The sequence below is a fragment of the Barbus barbus genome (genome assembly GCF_936440315.1).
Source record: "Barbus barbus genome assembly, chromosome: 12".
In the NCBI taxonomy this organism is placed as follows: Eukaryota; Metazoa; Chordata; class Actinopteri; order Cypriniformes; family Cyprinidae; genus Barbus; species Barbus barbus.
Genome location: NC_136740.1, coordinates 21,395,740 through 21,416,472, shown reverse-complemented (window position 1 = coordinate 21,416,472; position 20,733 = coordinate 21,395,740). Strand labels below are relative to the sequence as shown.

Sequence of the window (20,733 nt, the reverse complement as noted above, 5' to 3'; positions counted from 1 at the left end):
GTAATAGCTACAGTTTGATTCAATAGCCAATACAGTTTGATTGGCTATTGAAGAAGGAAGGGCTCAATGAGCGATAAAATCTCGTAAAATCTTTGCCATAATACCAGTTAATGATATCGAGTTGGAGTGAGTCACGGACTGGTAAGGAGCTGCGAACATGCGCGCGCTGGTGAGAGTGGAGACGCCAGTGCGCACTATGTGGTTGATGAGGATGCTGAAACCCACGAGGACTTTCCATGGACAGACAAGTACGTGTGCTGTTACCGCATTTTAGCCAATTCTCGTCGACTAGAATGAAACTCAAATGATGAACGCCATTGTGGAGTTGGAGCCTGTTGTTTGGAACTTTACTCTCAAATTAGACAACAGCACGCGCGCTAATGAGACAGTAGCGGGAAATCCAGCAGATGAGTATTATAATATTGTTCACGTCACGGAAACCAAAATTCTCCCTGCATTTATTGGATTTTTGTGCTCCACCGGGCTTGTTGGAAATATTCTTGTTTTGGTGACTATTTTAAGGTGAGTTTACAGGTTGATGGGGAAAAACTCTCGTTTTAATGAATTTACTTTGCATTTGTCCGTATAAAAATAAAACAACACATTTACTTAATGGCGTGTTAAATTTGTTATTGCTTATGGAAAATATCCACTTCCCTCAAATTTCACAATACCTCTACCTGGAATGGTGGGCTGGAATGTGGGTGAAGATTTTCTCTTTCTACATGGACGAATATATGCTACCTGTGTAAAGGTAAAGGTAGCTAGAAAGAAGTATCTCGAATTACAAAGAAAAACAAATCGTAATGTAATCATAGCAAATGATAAACAATGTTAATGAAGATTTAAGAATGTTTTTTGAATCATGATTGATAGGTTGTAATTGGATTTGGTAGCTTTACTAATTGGATAGCTGTATTAAAATAAGATACGTGTACATTTAACATCTGATTCATTTATTCCTGCAAAGTTTGGCAAGAATAGATCAATTAATTTCATGATTAAATAAAAATCTTTTCTTAATCATTTTTTTATTAGCCAAGTCATTAATTAAATAGGTGTTACTTTCTATTTGCTAGATTTTAATTATTTAAATCACAAGGATATATATATGTATACATATATACAGCACATTTGTTCATTTTCTTTCCATTATGAACATAATCACAACATAATCACTGAGTATCAAAATTAAAATGCAGAATTAAAACTGATACAGTATCATTTAATATTGTTTGGACATACTCAGCCCCGGCACATAGACTCCACGGCTCGACATTAACGCTTCATTAATTTCAGACATGTAACATGACATAAAACATCACTAACCAAAAATAACTATGTAAACACCAAAACGCAAGTATTATTCTGGTTTTCTTACATTTACAGTAAGTGGTGAATAGTGGATATAGCTGCTGTATATAATGCATCTATTGACAGTATAAGGTTGTGCTGCTGAGGCGAGGTTCACGCAGCCTCTCCAGGAGAAATCAAAACGTGCAACACTAAGAAACTCAGCATAGATAATTTTGCATTAGAATAAATCATATTTGCAAAACAACCACACACACACACACTCACACAATACATATATATTTCCATTGTCCTCATTTGTAAGTTGCTTTGGATAAAAGTGTCTGCTAAAGTACTCAATTTAAATGTATATGTATATGTATATATATATGTGTGTGTGTGTGTGTGTGTGTGTGTGTGTGTACAGTGCCCTCCATAAGTATTGGAACAGTAAAGACAAAATTGCTCTGTTGGCTGTGGAGTCAAGACATTTGCAAATATGATTAAAAGATGAATATGAGACAAAACTACAGAATGTCACATTTTATTATTAGCTGTTTCAACACATATATGTTGTACCAAATAAAAAGAACAGCATTTTTAGAGTTCATCCCACTCATTGATGTGAGCATAAGTATTGGGACAGTTGAACATAAGGCAGATATAAAAGATTAAAAGCTATTATTTAGTTGCAGATCCCTTGCGCACAATCCCAGCAGTGAGTCTGTGACCCATAGACATCACCAGACTCTTGGTCTCATCCTTTGAAATACTTTTCCCAGCCTTTAATGCAGCCAATTCCAATTGTTGCTTGTTTTGGGGAGTTTCTGCCTTTACTCTGCTCTCCAGCTGGTGAAATTCATGTTCAATCGGATTTAAATCTGGAGACTGACTTGGGCAATCTAAGACTTTCCATTTCTTTGCCCTTATAAATTCCTTGACTGAACTGGCAGGGTGTTTTGGGTCATTGTCCTGATGCAATATGAAGCACTTCCAAATGAATCGGGTGGCATTTTGTTGAATATTGGTAGGCAAGATGGTTTTGTACCCTTCCAGATTCATTCAGCTACTGCCATCATACATTAAGTCATCAGTAAAGTTGAATGCCATGACACCACCTCCACCATGCTTTACAGATGAGGCTGTATGCTTGGGATCATTTGCAGTCCCCTTTTTTTCTCCACATTTTTGCTTTCCCATCACTTAGATAAAGGTTCATCTTTGTCTCATCGGTTCATAAACACAGTTCCAAAACTCTTCTGGCTCACCTTTGTGCTTTTTTGCAAACTCTAATCTTGCCTTTCTATTTTTGGTGCTGGTCAGAGGTTTGCATCTTGCTGTGTAGCATCTGTAATTCTGTGTCAAAGTCTCCTAAGGACAGTAAATTGTCAGAGCATCACCCCAGCTTGATTTGACAGACAAGTCTTTTAGGGTTCATTTTCACAGCTTTTATGATTTGTCTGTCATCAACTACTGTTGTTTTCTCAGCCGATCAGGTTGTTGTTGGTTGCTGGTGTCGCTGGTGGTTTACAAACTCTTGATTTCTCCATGCCTTTGTTTTTGCTAGAGCTCTGACTTCCTCTTTTCTTTTAGCATCCAAATTGCTTGCTTTTCTCTCAAAGTCAGCTCCCTCGTCTTCATCCTGGTTTGTGTGTGTCATCATCGAATGCAAGATTCAGAATACAGAAGTAATGGATATAACTGATACGACACATTCCCTGCTTTTAATATCTGAAGAATTAATGCAACAGGACACAGCTGATCACTTAGAAAGACCTGTGAGGCAACTGTTCTAATACTTATGCTTACATCAGATAGAGGGATGAAACTCTAAAAGTGCTGAACTTCTTAGCTGGTAAAACAACTATGTGTTGAATATTAAAACAATTTTTATATTAAAACAATAAAAGGCTTGAACTACTTCAGTTGTGTTGTAATGAATCTAAAATATATGAAAGTCTAATGTTTATCAGTACATTACAGAAAATAATGAACTTTATCACAATATGCTAATTTTTTGAAAAGGACCTGTATATATATATATATATATATATATATATATATATATATATATATATATATATATAAACTCGATACCATAGAGTCCCCCCACATAACTAATCCCAATTTAACCCCTGGACATACATACATAGTCTACATACATGTATACAGTACATTCATAAATACATACATATATACAGACATAGTCTACGTGGATACATTCAAACATACATTCGTAAATAATTCCATATTCTGAAATATGACACATAACAGCCACACCAAACCAGTAAGATTTTTTGTTTATTTGTTTTTCATTGTTTAGGTGGAGGCTCTAAATAAGCCCTTTGGGTTTTCTGCCTCTCCCTGCACAGTATATGGGTTGTATTATATATTTTTTGTTTGTTTGTTTATTGTGTTTTTATTGTATGTATTTACCCTTGTGCAAAATAAACTAAACTAAACTAAACAAAAAAAAAACAAGGCTGATGTGAACAGTGATATGAGCTGTGGACCATAACACTGGAGATGGCCGATATGAGTAGCCTCTTTAATTAGCTGCGGAGGAATTCCTCTGAGGATTTTCACAGCTCCAGTGAATGGATTCATTCAGGAATTAGCCATGACCCAACCACTGTGACCGCTGTCACTCATTGGAGGTTACGTAAACCTGTTTATTGCTATTTGCAACTTGCCATTATTATTATCACACAATTGTTGTTTCTTTAGCAGTATCTCATTAAGGGATCACAGATCACAGCGAGTTCTTTCTTGTCTTTCTTGCAGGTCCGCCAAAAAGACAGTGCCAGATGTGTATGTGGGGAATTTGGCTGTGGCCGACCTGGTCCATGTGACAGTCATGCCATTCCTGATTCACCAGTGGGCGCGTGGAGGGCACTGGGTGTTCGGTAGCACCCTCTGCACCATCATCACCTCTCTTGATAACTGCAACCAGGTGGCGTGCGCTGCAGTCATGACTGCTATGAGTCTGGACAGGTGTGTAATCAGAGAAATACTGAGGCTGTGTGGTTCAAATTTTGCTCAGAAAAAAATTATTAGATTTCCAGATCTTTATTAAGATAAACTTTAAGTGGGTTTTTCAGCAAATATAACAATAATCATTTTACAAGTGATTCATTTTTCTTTTCAAAAATTATTTTTATTTGGCAAAAGCAGATCATTATATATCAAATCAAAATGTTTATCCTAATCAAAATGCTTTAATAGTCTCTAATGCACGCAAAATAAAAGTGTATTTGTGTAAACCTCATGTGATGAGAAATGGTTGTGGATTTGATTCGGTGTCTGAATGTCCTGATGCATGATATTAAAAATATTCAGTGAAAAGTGGCCTCTATGAATCATTGACGTTAAATTTAAATTTAATCTCTTTTGAAAATAACAGCTCATACTATGAATTCTCCGAAGAAGAAAAAGAGACACATTAATCTGAGGCAAACTGTCACAAGGAGAAGTTGTTATAAAATGATTTACCTCTATGAGACAGAAGTCTGATTTCATACTTGTTTTTCCTTTTACAGTGCGTTGTATGTCTCTTTCATCATAAATTTGGATAATTTGTGCACATTTTGTCCTTAAACCTCTGATACATTCATTATTACATCAGGAAGGAAAGGGAAATTAAAATGTGATTGTTTAAAATACACTAAATATGTATAACTGAATATATAAATCTAATTGAATAAATTAATAATTATTTTTTTCTCTCCCCAAAATGATCTCCCCACATTTTGATGTTAATGCAACATAGCTTAATGTTTATTAAAATATATCAATAAATACATACAGAATATATTTTGCCAGATTTGAGCGAGTGGGACATGTATTGAAATAGAAAATAGTAGTAAATACAGTATTTCACTGGCACTTGATGCTTCAATATTTTCATCAGAAATATAGGCAAAGATAATGTCACAAGACCTGCCCATTGCATTGAACATTATTTTGTATTGCAGACTTCAAGGTGTATGTATGCATTTAATCAGATTAAATAAATAAATTAATTAATCTTTATGAATTACCTATGATTGTCAATGAAATGAACAGTTAGATTTTAATGAAGCTTCTCCACTGGGAATTGCATATGGTTTTCGTATTGTGGCTGGCAGTGCAGCAATGTTGTTTTTATGCAGCACAAAGTCCAAACCAAGTGCACCAGTGTCTCATTAAGAGCTGCGACTCTGTAATCTCACCACTAGAGGCCACTCTTACCACAATTATAGATAAGAATGTATTAATTTATGTAGCACAATTAAGAACAAGAATTTGACCCAAAGTGCTGTGAAACTCAAAAAGCAAAATAACAAAATTAAGGGTATATATATATATATATATATATATATATATATATATATATATATATATATATATATATATATATATATATATATATATATCCAAGGAATTTGTCCATGTCCGTGCAAACCCCAGCATCTGCAGTAGCCTCTGTTTCCTCCTCTCCTGTTTTAAAGGGGGTTATTTGTTGGGTTTGAGAAGATAATCTTAATTATCTGATGACAAAGCACATCTTGGCACAAGATGATTTAACACAGAGCTCACTCCCAAATGCTTTTCTTTTAAGCAGCAAGATTGTCTGTCCTTTACAGTAAATGTCAGATTGTGTCTTCACCAGCAGAGTAATGGGAAATGTTTTAAAATCAAACATTTTGCTTCTCAAAGATGTCGGACAACTAATTAAATATTAAAACGACCCATATTTGTGTGAAAATACATATATGGGGAGTAAAATTTACATTGTTTTATATTGTTGTGCTCTAGATACCTGGCCCTTGTTCATCCATTTCGCCTATTGAGTCTCAGGACCAGATCCAGGACGATCCGTATTAACCTGTTTGTGTGGGCGGCATCTTTCATCATGGTTCTGCCTGCCTGGGTTCATGCCAAAGTGATCCGCTTCAGGGATGGGCTAGAGAGTTGTTCCCTTAACCTCGTCTCTCCCAAAGAACTGCTCTGGTAATTGATTCTGCTTTACTTGTGTACCATAACTTGCTGCACAGGTCTGATGATCCTCTCACCTGCTGTTTATTTTTTATTGACCTAGTCTTGCTTTGACTGAATTCTGTCTGAATTCTGTCCTTCTGTTACTCTATTGTTACACAATCTTCTATTGAAAGGAAACGAAAATGGCTCACAAACAAAATGGCTGTTTTTAACGTACCATTTTCAGCATTTTGTTTGAGATCTCCTACCAACCTGCAAAGTACACACACAAAAAAGTCATTTTCTGTTATCTGCTGTGAAAGCTGCCTTTCAGCATAGTGGCACATAGACTTATAGTCACTTAAAAGCAACACAATAATACCATAGTTTCTGGAGGAACATCTCTTCCTCTTCACCAGAAAATTGCATGTACAGAAGTCTGCAGGTCTGAGGAATCCATCCTTCTTGTTTAATTAAAATAAGTGGGGTGAAAAATACTGTAGGGATATGTGGAAGGTTTAAAGCTCTTCTCACTCATGATTGACAGCATGTATCCTCATATATCTGTAGGTATACACTCTACCAGACTGTGACCTCCTTCCTCTTGCCATTACCTCTCATTCTCATCTGCTATATACTAATTATCTGCTACTCCTGGAGAATGTATCGCAAGAACAAAAAGGCTCACAGGTGACTTTACCTTCATTACAGCAAGTACGTGATGTAAAACTGGCAAATCTGCCAATTTAATGGCTTGTGAAGTCACTGGCTAGACTGTTCTAGCCAGGTCTAGATTGGTTTCTTTCATTAATATTTAATTTGCCATCCATAAAGAGAATATATACTGCAAAGCGAATAAGTGAATTTCTTGTATGAAGCTGCCAGATGTGAAATCCCTTTTGAAAGTTATCCTGCTTATACAGTAGAAATGTTTTAGTTTTAGATTGACAGCGCATACTGATGTAGATTTTATGGGCTAAACCATGAATTATAATTAATATCTATTAAAAAATATCTCAGGTTCAATACAATGTTTTCTTAAAAAACAAAAATGCATATGCAGTGGACATACATGTGACTGATTTTGAGGGGATTTAAATGCAGAAATGTGAAGCTAAGAATTATATAAAAGCACCTACAGAATTATTTCTGTTAAAAGTTGTGTATTATTTGAGCTGTAAAGATGTTTAAATAATCACTTTACACAGTTTTCATGGCTTTAGGTTTTCCTCCGTGTTGGTAATTTACATGTTAATTATATAGTTCACCTAAAAATTCAAATTCTGTGGTTGTTTACTCACCCTCATGTAGTTTCAAACCTACATTAATTTCTTTCTTCTGCTGAACATAAAAAAAATATATATTTTTTAAAAATATAGATAATAGCCAAACAGTTTCAGCTCCCATTGACTTCCACTGGCTTTCTTGTCTTTAGGACAAATCAGTGGGAACCAAAACTGTATAGTAACCAACAGTCATCAAAATGTCTTGTATTATGTTCCACAGAAGAAAAAAAGTAATACTGGTTTGGAATGACATGAAGGTGAGTGACCTTTTTTTTTTTGGGTGGACTGTACCTTTAACTGTAATTAGCCTACATAGAATTATATATTAGAACACTGTGTGTAACGAGCCTAAATTTAGATTGAATGTTTAGGCTATACTGTTTGACAAAATCCTACATTCCCCACTTTCTCTCAGATATAACACCAGCCTGCCTCGGGAGCGTGTGGTCCGCCTTACTAAAATGGTCCTGGTCCTGGTAGCAGTTTTCCTGGTCAGTGTTGGGCCGTACCATGTCCTGCAGCTGGTTAACCTGAGCGTACCTCGCCCCTCATTAGCGTACCACACCTGCTACTACCTGTCTGTGTGCCTGAGCTACGCCGCCAGCAGCATAAACCCCTTCATCTACATTCTACTGAGCGGACACTTCCGCAACAGGCTGGTCTGTCGGGATACACCCAGTATGCCGAGTGTGGAACGGGAAATCCAGGCCCCCCGCTCCAGTTTTTAAGCTGAATTCACACATAACACTGTAAATGGATGAATCAATTCACAAGCCTTTGTTGGTCTTAGGCAAAGCACAATTGTTTTGGAGAAAGATTCCTGCTTCTTGTTTTGATTTCTAGTTTCTGAGAGGGATTTCATAAAGGAGGCATGCGTTGTTTTATATGTGCATGTATGCATGTTTTGCACCTTTACACTACAGGTACATCTAAAAAAAAAAAAAAGAATATCGTGAAAAAGTTCATTTTTCAGAGGAAGATGAGAGACACCAGACCCAACAATGCAGATGACCTGAAGGCCGCTATCAAAGCAACCTGGGCTTCCGTTACACCTGAGCAGTACCACAGGCTGATTGCCTCCATGCCACGCCGCATTGATGCAGTAATTCATGCAAAAGGAGGCCCAACCAAGTATTGAGTGCATAGAAATGAACATACTTTTCAGAAGCCTGACATTTCTGTTTAAAATATCCTTTTTTAATTGATCTTATGTAATATTCTAATTTTCTGAGACACTGAATTTTGGGTTTTCATTATCTGTGAGCCATAATCATCAAAATTTCAAGAAATAAAGGCTTGAAATATTTCACTCTATGTGTAATGAATCTATATAATACAAGGGTTTCACTTTCTGAAATGAGTGACAAAAAATATTGACCTTTTTCACGATATTCAATTTTTTTTAGATGTACCTGTAAGCCCATGTTGTAAATGTTGTGCTGTTATTTATTGTTTGTGACGTTTTGGCTCCCTCTACTGTTTAGTTTTAGTAATTCAATCTACAGCATAAGTACTGTGCATTATTACTTCAAGGGTTGTGCAAAATCTATCTATCTATCTATCTATCTATCTATCTATCTATCTATCTATCTATCTATCTATCTATCTATCTATCTATGATGATTATTTAAAATTCTATTTCCTTACATTTCAAATTTGAATTGTAATTATGCGGTTCTCATTTGAAAAAGCATAATTAAATTCAGTTCTGAATGGTGCACTGCCTTTAATTGAAATCGAAATAATGTTTTGAAGGGGTATTTAGCAGTTTGCAGTATTCATCACTGGAGAAAATAAAAGATAATAATAATAATAATAATAACAACTGTGTTCAGGGCACAGAAGTAGATCTCATTGTGTCTTTGTACTATAATGTGTCTCTGTTTTATGGTTTTAAGCTTGATTGTATATGACCTTTGAAAATGTGATATGTTATTATCTTGTGAATGTTATATTGTATTATCAACAGGTTTTAAAGGAAAATTCATTATACCAGCAAATGTATTTAGTTCCTAATAATGTATTGAGACATGTGAGCATGTTTTCACTCATCTTGTGTGAGTGCAACACCATTGTTACACACAAGAGAAATCAGTATTGCTCGGGATAAAAAGTTGCCACCATGCAGAAATTCTTTAAGGGCATTTTGGGACATCATGATGAAGTGGCTGGCAGCTCTAAAGAGAGAGGTCACTGACCAGACGGGCAGAGATGTAGGGATCTGTTTGCAGCCCAGCTCCCATAGTGGAATCAATTCTCTGACCAGACCAGAGACAGACAGGGACCACTTCTGACCTAAAGCATGCCTGGCGGCAATGGCTGGAAACTCACCCCAATGCTTTATCTCTCTCTCTCTGTTTCTCAATTATGCCTTTTATGGCCTAGTAAACCAGCTAGAGGCAAAATACCAACTGGTGTGTTCAAATACTTGTCAATATTAGTGTTTCAGTGTCACCATAGCATGTTGAGACCATGCATTTCAATAATACTATTCAATACAATAACATACAAACTGTTTTGCTATTGGCTTTGTCAATGATTCCAGTGCAGCAATAAAGATTCAGCCTGGGCAGCAAGGTGCTTTTACATTCTCCTGTTTCTACAGTAGCTCACATTGTGTTTATTCCCCATTCCATCAGTTTTCTCTTTCTCAAACTTTGAATCATCATTCTGGTCTGTGAGCGAAGTGACTGACTACTGCTGCTGCTACTAATCTGACCTTGTTTGCGACTTGCTTCATATGGCATTGACCTTGTTACTTCCACCTCAGCAGTTTGGCTGCTTTTTTGTGTCATGTTTTTTCACACACCAGCTTTTGTTTTTATGTTCATTTTATTTTTGAAATATTTACTTTCTTGTAAATATTATTAAATGTAGCCTATATTAAGAATATTTTATTTTTTGCGGATTTGTGAATATGCGCAGAACATTGTAATAATGTTCTGCCAATTTTCCCTCAATATTCTGTTAGTTGTAGAATTGATTGAAGATTAATAGAAAAATTTGCTTCCTACTAGTGGAAACAATTTCCTGTTTATATCACTAAAATGGAAAATCCCGGGTATTTCTGATATCTCACTTTAGAGATATCTGAAAACATCTGCTTGACGTAGTTACCACAAAATTGATTATTTTATTTTTTTTCACCAGTAGAGGGCACGTGCTGATAATTTTCCAAACATACAGAGTTGACATTCATTTGAAAATGTAAATGGAATCAAATCAGTTAAATTATCATGTCTTTTAAGCTCTGTGCAGCTTGTATGCAATATCAAATCATTTTTCTCTCTTTGAATATGTATGATGCGTATTTCCTTATTTTTTGTCCTTCTGATACATTTTCTGTTAAATAACACAGTTCCCTGGAATACTTTTTCAAAAAAGACAGAAACAAACCAGGTCTACTTTCGCGAATTATCAAAGTAGAAACGGTTAAAACTAAAAAAAATTGTCTAGGAAGAATTCAGTTTAGTATTAAATTGATTAAGTTGTATTGATAATAAAACTTAGAAGCGGAGAGATTAGATGTTAAGGACTATTTTTCTTAGCGAATTAATAAAAGCCAAACTTCAAATAATTTCTACTGAAATTTATATTTCATGTCTTCATATTTAGTTAGTTATTTCGTACTTAGCCGTAAAAGAGATACTATACTTAAACCGGTCATTATTTACATAAGCCCTTTCTAGTATCACCTGCTAGACTTTGTGCATATGCAAATAACCCCCCTCCCCTCTCCCTTTATATGCTAATATTATGCACTGGAAAATATAAACAAACAATTAGCTTTTGATTTATTAAAAATATCTTATGTGAACTTCATTCCGCTGACATATTCTTTCTTGATCATCAACTACAGTACCAACCCACTGTCGGACGTCTCTGTACATGCTGAAACCCTTGTGAAGGGAAAAGCACAGGTTTTCGCCTGTGAGGCAATGGTGCGCGCAGGTTTCCCGACAGCCTGTTGTTTCGCGCGCGGGTATCACGCGCAGAAACCAAGCGAAAATGCCTGACAACTTCTTTGTTAATTGGATCGGGCTTCTCGCCATGTGTGCAGCGAGGGTGGTGAAAAGCCCGAGATATAAGATGACAAGTGTGAGCGCGAAGTAGAGTCGCGTTTAATTAATTTTCCTTTCTCCCTTGGGAGCCTCGCTGTTCTCGTTTGTGATACATTTTGAGCTGTAATAGACGAAATAACAGGCAATTGCAATATTCCATCGACTTGGAAGCGCCTTTGTGTTTGTGGAATCAATGTGTGGCTGCCTGCCTCACAAGAATAGTGTGAAAACCATAAATATAGTCGATTTGACCTAAGGATTAAAGACATTGTTACATTGCTGTGAAGGCTGTAGGCCTAATAAATGTGTCACTGCACCTGCACATGAGCTCAGCTGAAACACTGGACACCCATAGTGGTAAGTGAGTAGTTTATTGGTTTTAAAATGTTTATTTTGGGTTTCCATCCACATTAAAGACATTTTATTATTTAATAAAACACATATTGTCCCAAAGACACTGAATACAGGTCACGTGAGTTTTTAGTGGAGGCATTAAATAAATAAAAAATTAAACAGGCCTAGAATAGTGTATAATAATGTATCAGATGTTTAATATACAGTATTTGTTAGATATTTGTGTATATGTTTTCTCTTTTAGTGGCATATTTTGACAAAATTTTCACTTTTGGGTGAACTATCCCTTAAACGTTCACCCAAAAATTTAAATTATATCATCATTTGCTGACCTTAGTGTGGTTCCAAACCTGTATGACTTACTTTCTAATGTGGAAATCAAATGATGTTATTTTGAAGAATGTGTAAACCGCTCTGGTTAGTGTTTACTACTATCATATAGAGGAAAAAATTATCCTATTGTATGTCCCACAGAAGAAAGAAAGTCATACAGGTTTGAAATGACATAAGGGTAAACAAATGATGACAGGATGATTTTTAGGATGATTATAAGCATTATTTGGATGCTGTTATATTTTCAGAGTGATTAAGTGAAATTATTATAAAAAATATAGGCCTTTAAGGCTGTTTCTTTCACGTAAAAGCTACTCTCAGTTTGTGTGAGGTAACGTGTGATGTGTGATGTTTAGTGTACCAAAATTGTTGATTCAACCGAGTTGTTATTTGACTATGCAAAAGCATGGTGCACATTGCACATTTCCCGCTCCCACAACCGCGGCACATGCTCGTGTGGCTTGTGCTGATTATCCAGCCTCCACAACTCCAGATGGATCAACACATGCTGAAAATGCGACAAACCAAGACACAGTTTTCCATCTGACCTCAATCTATCACTTCTATTTGCCTGTAGAAATGTCAGCGTGCTTCCACTCTAAGACTCAGGGAGTAAGACGTAATCTTGTTGTCATATTATAAGTCGTTTTAACAGCCTCATTAAAGTTTATTTGCATGTTAATTGAATCAGTGTGGGTGTGCTTGGCTTTAACCTTTTGTCGTGTATCTTGTTGAAATGCTTGTCATGGGCATGCTTGTTTTGGTATTACACTTAAGTCTTATATAATTGCTTTTTTTTACAGGTGGTGTAAGGAGCTGCTTTTTTTTTAGATAAAGGCCTTGGTTTTATTTTGAAATCAGTATCAACTAAGTGGGTTTGTTGAACTGATCTACCTTTGTGTCAGGCAGTTTAAGATGTACATGATCAGATTAACATTAGAAGCAGGTTAGTAGACAAAGGGCGCAGAAATCACCTGTACCGAACATGAGCCGGGCCGCTTTAATGGTTTTTGAAACGATTACATGCATTCTAATGGAGAGCATTAACAAGCATGTGCTTGAAACAATAGCATCCCTTATTGTTTCTTCATTAATGCTGTAATTGATTGACTGCCAAGTTTTGTGAACATCAAAGCTTTTTTTTTTTATATATATAATTTCCCCCCGACCAGAAACCCCATTAAATTAACATGCATTTTGAATCTTTTGCCCAATAAGTTGCTTAATGAATTGTGAGGGGCACTGACAATGAACAAGGCCTCACATTAATGTCAGAATTAGACATTTAAAATATTGTGTGTGTGTGTGTGTTATCTGTTTCAAATCGGAATAGTGAGATGTAATACGAGTGAGGTCTCCAGTGCTCTTCATGCCCCATTAATAACCTGGCCTGCTTTTATGTGGCAGTGTGGAGCGAGGTGGCTCTTTCTCTGCATCACTTGTGGCATGTAAATCCGGCCAGCATTTTATCTCCTTACCTGCTCAAGGGGCCACTGGATTTGCTCTGGCTGCCTGTTGATGCACTTTGTTGTAGCGTGAGTCATGAGATGTCACCTACCCGACAGGCCACTCACAAACGCTTTGGGAAGACTGCGCTTCTGAGTGTATTTGCTTTTCTTCATTAGATGTTACTGTTTGTCTTTGTATGACATTCAGTTAATGTAACACTAAACATGAATATGAACATGTGGGCAATACTCCCATTTCTGAAGGGCTTGTAGTACTTGTAACAAGTGCTGGTCTGGCTTGTTTTTATGAAAGCCTGCTTCTGCCACAGAGTGAAAAAATTACTTTATATATCAAACAATTGCACTTTATTTGCCATAATTGTAACGTTATATCTCCCAGTGTAACTTTTTATATGAACAATTGTGTATTTATTATAAAATACTTCAATTCTTCAGAATTTTGACTTTCTTGTAATTTAATTTTCTTTTCTTTTTTTCTCAATTTCAACCGTTTCTCGTATTTAGAACTTTGTTTCTCATCATTTTGATGTTGTTTTTTGTAATTTTTGTCTGGTATTATGACTTTATATTTGCATATGTCAGACTGTGATAATTCTCAATTTCAACTTTCTCATAATTTTTTATGTCTTTCTTATAACTTTGGCTTTATATCTCCCAATGTGACTTTGTCTCGTATTAATGACAATTCACTATTACATATTTATATTGCGAAGCACAATATTTCTCAATTTATGCTTCTCTTATTGTTAACTTAGTTGCTCGTAATTACAAGCTTTTTTTCTTGTAATTGTGACTTTATATTTCTTATCTTTTTTTTGCAATGTTTGTGATCATTTGTTACAGTGTGTCTCACAACATTGTCTTTGTGTCACTGTGACTATATTTCTGTTACAATTTTATTTCTCGTAATTTTGACTTTCTCGTAACTTTTATATCTTGCAGTTACATCATTTATATCTTGCAGTGTAACTAGGCCCTATTTCTTGTCATTTCTGCTTTGTTTCTGGTAATAAATTTAACTATTTTAACTTATTCATGATTATCTTTTTATTTTTTTATGCTGATGTCAGCAGGTTTCCATATGCTTGTCTAATCAAATAAAGGATCAATTGTAATGTTATAAAACTGTATGCTAGAAATTATGTTTGCAAATTGCAATTACACTGTTTCTAATCTATTGTTTTTGAAACATAACAGTTAAGCTCCAGTTCATTGCCTGTCAATCATTTCTATGATTTTGTTCATTGACCAGTTCTGGTCAAAGCATCTCTTATTCAATACAGTGTCAAAACTGCACTTCATTCTGCATGTGGTTGGTTAAAAACACATTTGTTGTCTTGCGCTAACCCAGAGAGAGCACGTCTGATCGCCCTCTTGACCTTGAGATGAATGGCTGCCCAAACCAGTCCCTGCTACACATTACCATTTAAATGGCCCAAGGAGAAGGTTAGGTCAGCTCATTTGATGTTGAAATGCAAACAGAGATCAAAGGAGAGAACTCGCAGTGGCCTATATTTACAGTAGTCGGTCTTGGATTGGTGTGTTCGGTGGCAGAGGTGCAGTGCATTGTCTGTGTGTATGTGTTAGACAAGAGAGTTTTGTAGGGGGGAAGAGCACATTGTCTATTTGTTCTGCTTGGTCCTCGTGGGTAGATAGCTCATTAACCATTGTGGCCTGGCACAATAGACAAGAGCGCCGGCTGCATGGGTACAACAAGTCCAGCACAATACCTGTAAACAGCCAGCAGCTTAATTGAAAATGGCCCCTGGGATCACCAGGCTGTCATAATAATAATAGACTTGTATAGGTGCATAATATCAAAATTGCAGACACCTATTGCTGGAGAGTACATGTGTGTTATTGTGGTTTCTCAGCAAAACGCTGGTTTAATGATGTTGCGATGTTTCCCAGCTATACATGTGTACTAGAGTTTTTTGTTTAACATGTTCTTATTTGTTTGCTCCTGTTCCAGGTCACTGAACAGGCACAAGCTCCACCACCACTCACCTTCAATCATCACCTGAGACAAGAAAAGACTGAACGATCCAAAATAAGAGAATGAATGGATAACAGTGTGTGCTAATAAAGGTAATTCAATCAGATAAAAGCCTAGTCCAAAGGTTCAGAGTCAGCAGGGACCTCGTTACAATATTATATTGATATCTCATGATGTGATAATATTGTGTTTCTTTTTATTTGGTGTACTGACAGAAGAAAAGGCACACACACTGTCACTGGGGTAGTACCCTTTCAATTTTGTATTATATTTACCATAAAGGTGTGCATATTGGTATCGTTTGAAAGGGTTCTGCAAGTGACAGTTTTTATACTTTTTTTGAAAGTGTGTAATTGTGATATTGTGAGTGGATTTAGTGTTTTGTAATTGTATATTTAGTTTGGTCTGAGTTTGTCAAATACAAATAATCTAGAATATGTTGACCTAATGCCAAAGTATATGTTCTATAACTTTCTTTAACTAACAGGGTTGCTTTCACACTTTCTTGCGCTCATTCATCTTTTTTATATACACTCGCCGGCCACTTTATTAGGTACACCTGTTCAATTGCTTGTTAACACAAATTGCTAATCAGCCAATCACATGGCAGCAACGCAATGCATTTAGGCATCTAGATGTGGTAAAAACGACTTACTGAAGTTCAAACTGAGCATCAGAATGGGGAAGAAAGGGGATTTAAATGACTTTGAACGTGGAATGGTTGTTGGTGCCAGACGGGCTGGTCTGAGTATTTCAAAAACTGCTATCTACTGGGATTTTCACACACAACCATCTCTAGGGTTTACAGAGAATGGTTCGAAAAAGAGAAAAAATCCAGTGAGCGGCAGTTGTGTGGAAGAAAATGCCTTGTTGATGTCAGAGGTCAGAGGAGAATGGGCAGACTGGCTAGAGATGATAGAAAGGCAACAGTAACTCAAATAACCACTCGTTACAACCAAGGTATGCAGAATACTATCTCTGACCGCACAACATGTCGAACCCTGAAGCAGATGGGCTACAGCAGCAGAAGACCACACCGGGTGCTGCTACTGTCAGCTAAGAACAGAAAATGGAGGCTACAATTCACACAGGCTCACCAAAATGGAAGATTGGAAAAACATTGCCTGGTCTGATGAGTCTCGATTTCTGCTGTGACATTCAGATGGTAGGGTCAGAGTTTGGCGTAAAGAACATGAAAGCATGGATCCATCCTGCCTTGTCTCAACGGTTCAGGCCGGTGGTGGTGGTGTAATGGTGTGGGGGATATTTTCTTGGCACACTTTGGGCCCCTTAGTACCAATTGAGCATCGTTTAAACGCCACAGCCTACCTGAGTATTGTTGCTGACCATGTCCATCCCTTTATGACTACAGTGTACCCATCTTCTGATGGCTACTTCCAGCAGCATAATGCACCATGTCACAAAGCTCAAATCATCTCAGACTGGTTTCTTGAACATGACCATGAGTTCACTTTACTAAAATGGCCTCCACAGTCACCAGATCTCAATCCAATAGAGCACCTTTGGGATGTGGTGGAACGGGAGATTCGCATCATGGATGTGCAGCCGACAAATCTGCAGCAACTGCGTGATGCTATCATGTCAATATGGACCAAAATCTCTGAGGAATGTTTCCAACACCTTGTTGAATCTATGCCATGAAGAATTAAAGCAGTTCTGAAGGAAAAAGAGGGTCCAACCCGGTACTAGCAAGGTGTACCTAACAAAGTGGCCAGTGAGTGTATATAGTCTTATATATAGACTTTTATATATTGAGACAGCCTTTTTTAATGCTGTGTGGGAAGAAGATCTCTTTTTGGCTGCAGTTATTCTTATAATTAATTCTTGTTGGAAAAATTCTCTATAGTATTTTAGCCTCCTTAAAGTTTAGCATGAGCATCACTTTAATGTAGTAAGCTAGATATAAAATCCACTTCAGGATGGCTTACCAATAGATAAGAGCAAGGGCAACAATGTTTCATGATTTTTCTGGTTAACCATAACACCCCCTCAGAACATGTTTTCATTGCTGCCCTGCGACTTCTGTTAATTGTCTGTCCCCACCAGTTCACTATCTTAACAAATTAGAATACTTCATAAGACCAATAATAAAAATACATTTTTAGTGAATTGTTGGCCTTCTGGAAAGTATGTTCATTTACTGTATATGTACTCAATACTTGGTAGGGGCTTCTTTTACTTTAATTACTGCCTCAATTCGGCGTGGCGTGGAGGTGATCAGTTTGTGGCACTGCTGAGGTGGTATGGAAGCCCAGGTTGCTTTGATAGCGGCCTTCAGGTCTTCTGCATTGTTGGGTCTGGTGTCTCTCATCTTCCTCTTGACAATACCCAATAGATTCTCTATGGGGTTCAGGTCAGGCGAGTCGATCAAGCACAGTACCACCATGGTCATTGAACCAGCTTTTGGTACCTTTGGCAGTGTGGGCAGGTTCCAAGTCCTGCTGGAAAATGAAATCAGCATCTCCATAAAGCTTGTCAGCAGAAGGAAGCATGAAGTGCTCTAAAATTTCCTGGTAGATCGCTGCGTTGACTGTGGACTTCAGAAAACACAGTGGACCAACACCAGCAAGCAACATGTATTCTGTGCCTCTCCACTCTTCCTCCAGACTCTGGGACCTTGATTTCCAAATTAAATGCAAAATTTACTTTCATCTGAAAAGAGGACTTTGGACCACTGAGCAACAGTCCAGTTCTTTTTCTCCACAGCCCAGGTAAGACGCTTCTGACGTCTCTGGGTCAGAAGTGGCTTGGTAGCCCTTTTTCTGAAGACGTCTGAGCGTGGTGACTCTTGATGTACTGACTCCAGCTTCAGTCCACTCCTTGTGAAGCTCTCCCAATGTCCAGCTCTCTCTCCACCCTCAATACCACGACTGAGGTGCCCTTGAGCAAGGCACCGAACCCCCAACTGCTCCCCGGGCGCTGCAGCATAAAATGGCTGCCCACTGCTCCGGGTGTATGCTCCTTTTCCTACCCAAATTCGTCCTTCCAGTCAACTTTGCAATTAATATGCTTTGTTACAGCACTCCGTAAACAGCCACACCTTTTAGTAATGACCCTCTGTGACTTACCCTCTTTGTGGAGGGCGTCAATGTTCGTCTTCTGGATCATTGCCAAGTCAGCAGTCTTCTCCATTATTGTGGTTTCAAAGAACAAGAGATACCCAGAATTTATACTGTAGGGATGGTCATTAATTGAAACTCAAATGTAAATATTCTAATATTCTGAGTTACTGATTTTTGACTTTCATGAGCTGTAAGCATCAAAATTAAAGGAAAAAAAAAAAACTTTTTAAAATGTTTTACTTCGCATGCAATGAATCTAAAATATATGAAAGTTTCACTTTTTGAAATAACTTACAAGAAAAAATTAACTTTTTCACGACATTCTAATTTGAGATGCACCTGTATAAAACAGTTGACTAATATTAAATGAATATTAAACTGCCACCATGCCACGCTCTCGTTCATTGTTAAAACGATAAACTGTTGCTTCCTGCTGGAACAGTGTTGCCAACTAATTTTCAGAGAAAGTTGCTAAAGGAAATTCTATTTGTTGCTAAAAGTTGCTAAATGATGTTGTGATGTCATTGTGTGATGACGTCATTGCATGATCACAACGCAAAATTGTCACACCATCAAATCTCAGCAAAATAATATTTTATATATGTTAATTTAGATCTGTTTGTAAAATAATATGCATAATATAATATTAAAATATAAATGACTGTATTTTTAATACATTGAATTATTGAACACTTACATATTTTTTAATGATTACAATTTAAGTTTTTTTTAAAATAGCTAGTTAACTAGTAATACTACATATTCTCAAAAATTATGCTTTAACAAAGTCCCTTTCAAGGATTTCTACACTGTGAAAAAAAATTTGAGCCAACTTAAAATTTTAAGGTAACCAGGGCTTCAGCAGATTTTTGAGTTCTCTCAACCTATTTTTGTAGGAGATTGTCAACTTTGTTGTATAAATTTAAAGCAAGAAGTTGAGAAAACTCAAAAATCTGCTGAAGCTGGTTGCCTTAAAATTTTAAGTTTTTACCTTAAAAGTTAACTTTTTTTTTTTTTTTTTTTACAGTGTATAGTCTTTGTCTTTAAGCAGTGTAACACTCTAAGAAATGTCTGTAAAAATAGGGCACAATCTACAATGTTAATATGAAACCATTTTCCGTATTGTTTTTTTTTTTTTACCTGCATTTTAAAATTATGCATTGTGTTTTCAGTAGGGTTGCAAAAGGGTGGAAAATTTTCAGTAAATTTCCGGAAACTTTCCAAAAATCCCAGGAAGATTGCAAAAACTCCCAGAAAGTTTCCAACTTTTTGCAACCCTAGTTTTCAGGTTACAGGGTGATAATGGATGTCCTGGAAAATTAATAGAATCTTTTCAATTTTTCTTACAGTGTAGCCTACTAACTGATCAACAATCGCAGGTACAAGTTACTAACAAAGTGGATCATAAATGAACAATTATTCAATTATTATTATTAAATTGAACAATTGCAAATAGCAGCTAAGTCACACTTAACATTTACTGTTAGGCATCTTTAGTTTCCTCTTGTGTAATTCGGATTGAAATTGTGCTTTTTTATTGGCAACTTATCAAAAGTTGCTAAAAGTTGCCAAATGAATTTTAAAAATAGCTAAATTTAAATTTGCTAGGTGCTTTTGGAAGAAAAAGTTGCTTGTATGGTCTGAAAAGTTGCTAAATTTAGCAAGAAAATTGCTAAGTTGGCAACGCTGTGCTGGAATTCGCTCTTTGCTTCTTTGCTACTTTGATTTGATTGGCCATCTCAATTATTTTGACACTGTTAGACCGCTAACCGCGGCTCGAGGCATTAATCTGAAGCGCCTCATGTGCTCAGTGGTTGCGTGCTCATCTGTAGACGTGCATGTTAATTTTCAGACTTTAATAGTATGTATAACTCCTAACAGGCTGTGTGACTATGAGGA

General features: G+C 36.6%; 1 protein-coding gene across 1 annotated transcript; it reads left to right on the top strand.

The window, feature by feature from the left end:
- Positions 1 to 307: 307 nt before the first annotated feature.
- On the top strand, positions 308 to 8,266 carry LOC306877678 (melanin-concentrating hormone receptor 2-like; the record flags this gene model as incomplete). Its single annotated transcript, XM_079429580.1, has 5 exons — positions 308 to 522; positions 4,078 to 4,287; positions 6,091 to 6,285; positions 6,823 to 6,942; positions 7,954 to 8,266. The coding sequence occupies 5 exons, from the start codon at positions 308 to 310 to the stop codon at positions 8,264 to 8,266; spliced, it is 1,053 nt and encodes a 350-aa protein (XP_079285706.1).
- Positions 8,267 to 20,733: the final 12,467 nt, after the last annotated feature.